The sequence below is a fragment of the Zingiber officinale genome, chromosome 5A (genome assembly GCF_018446385.1).
Source record: "Zingiber officinale cultivar Zhangliang chromosome 5A, Zo_v1.1, whole genome shotgun sequence".
Lineage (NCBI taxonomy): Eukaryota > Viridiplantae > Streptophyta > Magnoliopsida > Zingiberales > Zingiberaceae > Zingiber > Zingiber officinale.
The window spans coordinates 52,867,583-52,875,499 of record NC_055994.1 but is presented as its reverse complement, the minus strand read 5'-3'; the positions used below and the strand labels follow the sequence as shown (position 1 = coordinate 52,875,499).

Genomic DNA, 7,917 nt, shown 5'->3' with positions numbered 1-7,917 from the left:
AATTCGCGACAAATTTGAGGTTCGTCGGAGATTTTTCATGCTGACATTTCCAACAAATATTTATTTTCGTTGTAGTTTTTCCAACGAATTTTGGTTTTGTCGCAAAGTTTCCAACGAATTTTGCAACGAATATTAGTTTCGTTGCAAAATTTCCAACGAAATTATAATTTTTCGTCGCAAATTTTTGGGACGGCAGATTTCGAACGAATTTTTTTTATCGCAATTTTCATCCCAAATCCAATTTCCAACGATTTTTTTTTCTAAAATTTGTTACAAATTTTGTCCCTAAGTGACATTATTTTTGTAGTGTATATACTTGGATGAAATCCTAAATAAAAATATTCCGTTCATTTGCTTCTTAGCCTATGTCAACTAACTAGTTAACTGAATTTTCATTAGTTGACCAAATCAAACCACAAATCTGACCAAATTAAACAACAAACTTTTTCATTTTGGATTTATCGATAACCGAAGTACTTCAATTGACGTGTGACACTCTAATTCTGACCATACTAAAATTGAATCTATGTTGTGCCTAGAGATTCCATATTTTTAGGACTTCCTCATTTGGTTAGCACAAAAGACTTCCTCATTTGTTTAGTATAAATTAAGCGAGACGTATTGGAACTTTCAATACCGATGATCTATTTACTAGGACTTTAATATTTTGTCGATCTTAATTTGTCGGACTTCAACTACTAACTCTCTATTATTTTGGACAATATTCTTTGGTTACTCTCTAATATTGACATTTCATCTCAGCTTTCTGTGCTAATCAAGCACTAAACATTTAATCAGAAACCAATTATATCTTTTAAGTAATATGAGAATTGCATCGATACAACAACGATCGATACCACAATACGTAACGCATTTATTAATTATTTTATAATTCCCCAAATCCCAATACGTGGGACAGGCACATTGGCGGCAATGCCTATAAGTAAACACAACAACAAATAAATATCATGCTCACGAGATATAAACTGAAGATGATATGCTGAATGACGTTGAATGTAGATTCTCTCTCTCCGATCCTGCCGCTCTACACATGTGGTTGTACCTGAGCAAGCTCGCAGGAGTTGCTCTTCGCCTCAGGAACCTCCATGTCCGCAGGCGCTTCAGTGCCCTGGTTCCCAATCTTTGAACATCTCTCTTTGTCATGGTTCATATACATCAAGTATATGATAATTTGACCAACTCCCAATAAGAATCCAAAAACATTTGGTATCTGGAACACAACAAATTGAAAAATAATTAATGGGATTCTTGATAGTGGCTTGAAATGTACATATTGATTTAGATACTACACTGTACCGCAACGAATAAATCTCCAAGAAGAACCCCGTAGCTGAACCATGCAACCGCAGATAGCGTGAGGAAGATGGATAGTGAAACTGGCATGTACTCCACACTTTTAGTTCTTATTACCTGCCTCTGAAACAATATTAACATACAACTTCATGTTATATTTGTATACACAGGAAAAGAAATACAATCCACAGAGAGAAAGCTATTAGAAAGAAGGGCATTAAGAATCAGAGAAGTTTGTTTAACAAAGGAAATGGTCAATCGCTTACGATGATAGTGAGGGGAGCTATAAAGACGGCGACAGCTAACGACGCACATATCCCTCCTGTAATCTGATCTCGTTTGCTTTCCTTGATAAATAGGTTACTGATGAGAAGTAGGGAGCCAAATATTCCCAAATTGATCAGCAGTATCAACTTCATCGTATATACCTGAATTAAGCAAGAGAAAAAAAGGGTCTTATTTAAATGCAAAACTAATTAATTAGTCATAAAGTATCAGATGGAATTTGATCCTGAATGGATCTAAGAGAATCCAAATATATATTTGTAAAGGATAATTAAATTACCCGAGATTTTGATGGAGCATAATAAAGGAACATGATGAGAAAGATAACTTGGACTACGCAAGCGCAAATGTTGATGGTGAGCAGGAGAACGTCAAGTGTAAGGATGCCATAGTAAACCCACATCGTCGCACTGAATAATACAACCACGTATGGAAATGAATCGAATGATTCGGTCGACTTGTTCTTGAAGATCCTGTAAAATGTTGGGACGGGGGAAACCACCACCATACCGGAAATAAGATTACCTGAACGAGAACAAAAAAAATCAGTCCTACGTTCATCAGCAAACAATTAAACAATTAATACTGTCGCTTTAATTATTTCTTTCGTCGTTGTCCAAGTACATTTCTCCACTTATTTCTTTTTTGCACGTACTTAAATGACTAAATTTTACAAAGGGCAATGAAGGTTGTGTATAAATTCACCTATGAGTCCCACCAAGGTTAGAACAGGGTTTTGAATTGTAATAACCAGCATCTTCGATCCACGAGAGTTTCTTCTCTCTCTCTTTCCTCGGGAGTTGGAACAGATCTAGAAGAGAAAGGAGAAAACTACAGGGGCGGAATGCTGTGGCTGTATAACTCAACTCGCAGTGCATCCACATTCCGTCTTGGCTAGCTTCTCTTTATATAGAAAATAAGATGTGGGCGAGCAATTAATTCTTTGTGATTTTTGTTTGTCATTTTCTTAATTAATTTTTAATTTAAAGCATGAGTTGGCACAAAGAATCAAAGATCAGCAGGAAAATTTCGATTTCATATATTGTGGTAAAGCATGCAGTACCATATATTTTGCCCCATCTTTTGGCAACGTCGTCGTATCGCTTTACATTTTGCCGAAGGTGGGTAAAATATATCTTCTTTTATTAATTACCTCTTTGAAGTAGGAGTGAATATAATCAATATGAACTCATCGCTTTTGGTAATGGGCGAATGCATCACACGATGAATTTGATTGATTACCACTTTCAGAAATTCTCGAGTTGGTTAATTTGCATTCACGTGGGTTACAATTAATTCAAAAATAATGATATCGTACGTGTCTCTTATCCTATTTAAAAAATTTATAGTTTGAAAAGTGGAAATTAAAATTAATTAAGTACTTATTAATTGTAAATTTTTAATTTTGAAAATAATTTAAATTTATAAAAATAGTAAAGAGTAACATAGTAAACATTGTAAAAGGATCAAGATATTTTAAAATGAATAAATTTTTGTTACAAATTTACTGATGTTAATTAGATAATTGTTTCTAATTAATCAACAAATTAATCAATGATCAAGCCAATAGCCAACATTAAAAGTTGGCTTAGAACCATCTGTAAATTTGCGGCTAGAAATGAGATTACAAATGATTTCTACAAATCGACAGCCAATGTGTCAACACGGCCACTAACATTTGGAATGACGTAGGAGCTTTCTTTAATTTGTCTTTTTCCTCCGATAATATAGCATCACTTTGCGTCATATAAAGTCTTTTTATATTAGTACACATTATTCTATCATTCAAGTGAGATACAATGAGAAAAAAAATTAATAAATCCAATTAATCTAATTAATTATTTAATGATTGATTTGATTCTAATAAATTTTTTTACTAATTATCAGGGTAAATCAAAAAATGCTTATGATGGGTAACCTAGAAATTTAGTATCTTTTGATTGCGCATCATTTTTGGAGGAAGGAATGAGACCCTACGAGATATTTTAAGAAAGAGCCTGTATATCTCTTATATTATAGGAGATATGAGGTTTCTCACTTTTGATTTAATAGTCTGTTGACGCTGGACAAGAAAAGCAATTAATTTAGAGGGTAGAAGTTTAGAGAGAAATTGTATAGAAGACAAAAAAAAAAAAGCGATAGATAAGTGAAGAGAAGTCATCGTCTCTAGGTTTAACTGAATAAAATTTGATTAAAAGTAAAATATCATCCATTAACATCAACTAAATAATTATTTAAATAGACCTAAACTCCTAAGATGTAAAAAAAACAAAAATAACACTAAGAGAAAAGACAAAATACAAGCCACCCAAGAGGCCTTAAACAATAATTTTTGGATCCAAGACTAGGTCGTCAAGGGTTCCTCCTAATAATCAATTGTAAATTTCTACACGAGTTTTGATTTGATAAGATGTATGTGTTGTCTCACCGCAAGTGCATAGTTAAGTCGTAAAATAATAAAATATCAATCTCATAGAGACTGTTGACTAAGCATTTGCTGAGTTTGCGAAATAAGCTATCTAAACTATCAAGATTTGAATGTTTGAGAACTATGTGTGTGGCAGGTAAGTGTCTACCTCTAGAAGCATAAAGAATATAGTTAGATAATGACTTGACTAGGCTTGGCGATTGACACTTGAAAATTTTAGGTCACTCATCGCACCGAGCATAGAGAACTATTTCTTAGGCTACATTTAACTAATTTTTATATCTTGCTCACCAATGAAATAATAAGATAGGATTACATTGACTCACTAGAGATTATGATGCGTTATTTCACCACATGAGTCTAAATTATAGGTTTTTGTTTGAGGACAAGTAAATGTTTAAGTATGAGAGTGTGAAGTGTGTAAATTATGCATGTTTTTAGGTATTGTTTATTACACATCTATTTGCATTTTATGAGCATGATCTATATTTATCGTACTCTATTTTATTATTATATTATACTTCCACTCTTTTGATTTAGAGATATGCTTTCTTTGTATTTTGATTGACAGGATACTTTTTGGAGCAAAAACGGAGCAAATCTATTTGCATTTCATGAACATGATTTGTAACGACCCGGCCCTTTGGCCTCTTCGGCGGCCCTTGTGGCGGCCCTTATGTCGTCGGCCCATTTGGCGACCTCTCATGTCGTCGACCGACGACCTTTTGGCCGTGTCGTTACTCACTAGGACTTTCCACCCCTGGTCAGTGGATTTTTGCCTTGCCCAGGATTCGAACTCTAAACTTCCAGGCTTAAGTATTAGAGTTTATGAATCCTGGTAACCAAGTGACTTGGTTACCAGGATTCATAAACTCTAATACTTAAGTCTGGAGGTTTAGAGTTCGAATCCTGGGGAAGGCAAAAATCCACTGACCAGGGGTGGAAAGTCCTAGTGAGTAACGACACGGCCAAAAGGTCGTCGGTCGACGACATGAGAGGTCACCAAATGGGCCGACGACATAAGGGCCAACGGTCGACGACCCGAGGGTCGCTAAATGGGCCAAGAGGGCCGGGTCGTTACAATAAAAGGTGCCTTTTATTGTAACGACCCGGCCCTTTGGCCTCTTGGGCGGCCCATTTGGCGACCCTCGGGTCGTCGACCGTCGGCCCATTTGGCGACCTCTAATGTCGTCGAACGACGACCCTTGGCCGTGCCGTTACTCACTAGGACTTTCCACCCCTGGTCAGTGGATTTTTGCCTCCCCCGGAATTCGAACTCTAAACCTCCAGGCTTAAGTATTAGAGTTTATGAATCCTGGTAACCAAGTGAGATCATCTCACTTGGTTACCAGGATTCATAAACTCTAATACTTAAGCTTGGAGGTTTAGAGTTCGAATCCCGGGGGAGGCAAAAATCCACTGCCAGCAAAGGGTCGTCGGTCGACGACATGAGAGGTCGTCAAATGGGCCGACGACATAAGGGCCGCTAGTTGGGCCGCCACAAGGGCCGCCCAAGAGGCCAAAGGGCCGGGTCGTTACATGATTATACTTATCACACTATTTTATTATTATGTCATACTTTCACTCTTTTGATTTAGAGATATGCTTTCTTTGTATTTTGATTGACAGGATACATTTTAGAGCAAAAAATGGAGTAAATCAGATGTTGGATCGGACTTTAATAGCACACACGGCTTGCCTCACAAACACACAACCGTGTCTTTCTTGTAGCCAAGTTTATGTCAGGGGCGTGCCTAAAGGCACAACCATGTCTCCATTCTAGAGACAACCATGCTCGAGTCATGCCTAAAAGCATGGTCATGTCCTCCACTAGCAGCCATTATGCCATGGCCGTGCCTCATAGGCATGGCTGTGTCCTTCAGTAGTAGAAGCATTTATGCCATGATAGTGCCTTTTTGGCACGATCGTGCTATGCCACCAGCATAATTTATGCCACTGTTAGTGAGAGCCCTAGAGGAAATCATGTGATGATTGTTGTATGGACTCGATGTATCATATTCCTATATATTTATAAAGACATTTCTTTATGGTTATTATACTTACTTGTATTGGTGCCAAATAACTAAGTATAATAACATCATTGAGTAGAAGGTTCTTATCTATATCAATAGATTAGTTGAATCATTCTAGTCAAGTATTAACATTTAGGAACAATGTTAATACGATGAGACTAGCATGTAGGTCAACTCGATGACTTGGTCTCACAAGTCATGGATATAGAGATATAAAGTTGACACATGGGTATGCATTGGAGAATATATACTGAATGCCCCGCCATGAGAAAGAATCATGGATCGTTATATGAGTGTCATATACTTTCTCATGTGAATATTAGTATGATTATTAGTGTTGGGTTTTTTGGGCCGCGAAAATCGCTTTTTCGCGTCGCGGAAACCACGAAACCCCCGCCACCGGATCCGTGCGAAGGAAAAATAAAACAAAAATACGAGTACGAGTTTCTTAAGTCTAGATCTACACTAGATAAGAGCGTTACCCTCGATGCGATGCCCTTCGCTATCCCGCTAGTCCAACGGTTTGCCGGATCTCAAGATTGTCAAAGTAGACAACCCTCTAGAAGTATCCACACGAACAAAATTAGGTGGAGGAGACCAAACAAAGGTGTGCTAGCACCTAGGGTGTTCGACCAAGAGAAGAGGGAGAGCAAGAAGAGAGAGCTCTAGGAGGAAGAAAATGAGAGTTACTTCACAAATGAAAACTTACAATCACATTCATGTGGCCGGCCACATTAAGAGGAGTTGTAACCTCCATGGAATGCCAAGAGTCACAACTCTTGGTAACTCCCATGAGGTGACATCCCACTTAAGCAACCATGATGATGTTGTTAGTTAGAGCCCTAGAGCCAATCATTTTTGATGATTGTATGGATTCATGTATATCATATTCATGTATATTAATAAAGGCATTTGTTTGGTTATTATACTTATTTGTATTAGTGCCAAATAGACTAAGTATAATAGCGTCCTTGAGTAGAAGGTTCATACCTATATCAATCGATTAGTTGAATCGATAGTGAGATGATATAGGGAACACTACTCTAAATCATTCCTAGTTGAGTATTAACATTCAGGGACAATGTTAATGCAATAAGACTAGCATGTAGGTCAGTTCGATGACTTGATCTCACAAGTCATGGATATAGAGATATCAAGCTGACACATGGGTATACATTGGAGAATGTATACTGAATGACCCGCCATGAGAAAGTATCATGGATCGTTATATGAGTATCATATACTTTCTCATGTGGCTATTAGTATGACTATTAGTCCTTGGACCTGAAGTCACCATGGATCCCTACATAAGGAGTTATGTACTTTGGTTTCGTCAAACGTCACCCGTAACTGGGTGGACTATAAAGGCGATTACTGGGTATGTAACGAATTATGCAGAGGGATGTGAGTGATGTAGATGGGATCTATCCCTCCCATATGACGGGAGCGACATCACTATTCTTGATAGAGTGAGACCACTAAGTGCATGATCATGCCCAAATGAGTCAACATTAGATGTTGAGCTCATTTGATCGAGTGAGTCTACTTGGAGTTCAAGATTTAGATTGATTAGAGGATGACACGGTCTATACCTCACATTGATCAATCTAGATGTCTAGGATAGAAGGACAATGTCATATATTTTGTGAGGAGTCACAATTGGTAGTCACAAGGTGATGTCGGATCTCGACATTCTTGTAACTTGGGTAGTAATATGTGTTGCTAGATACCGCTCATTACTTATGCTCCTAAATGAGTTTAGGGCATTGCCAACGTTACAAGAACCTATAGGGTCACACACTAAGGACAATTAGATGGAGATTTGGTTCATATGATGAACCAAGAGGATTAGATTCA

General features: G+C 37.3%; 1 protein-coding gene across 1 annotated transcript; it reads right to left on the bottom strand.

Annotated features, from left to right (window-relative positions):
- Window positions 1–886: 886 nt before the first annotated feature.
- On the bottom strand, window positions 887–2,356 carry LOC121979568 (bidirectional sugar transporter SWEET12-like). The gene is made up of 6 exons (XM_042531564.1): window positions 2,305–2,356; window positions 1,880–2,124; window positions 1,581–1,742; window positions 1,318–1,437; window positions 1,064–1,231; window positions 887–937 (listed from the first exon to the last, which is right to left on the bottom strand). Exons 1-6 carry the CDS (start codon window positions 2,354–2,356, stop codon window positions 887–889), a joined length of 798 nt encoding a protein of 265 aa, XP_042387498.1.
- Window positions 2,357–7,917: the final 5,561 nt, after the last annotated feature.

Coding starts and splice junctions, on each gene's coding strand:
- LOC121979568 (XM_042531564.1), bottom strand. CDS start 2,356: ATGCTGGTTATTACAATTCAAAACCCTGTTCTAACCTTGGTGGGACTC. Junction 2,125..2,304: donor AACCTTGGTGGGACTCATAG/GTGAATTTATAC, acceptor GTTCTCGTTCAG/GTAATCTTATTTCCGGTATG. Junction 1,438..1,580: donor TAGCTCCCCTCACTATCATC/GTAAGCGATTGA, acceptor ATATTGTTTCAG/AGGCAGGTAATAAGAACTAA.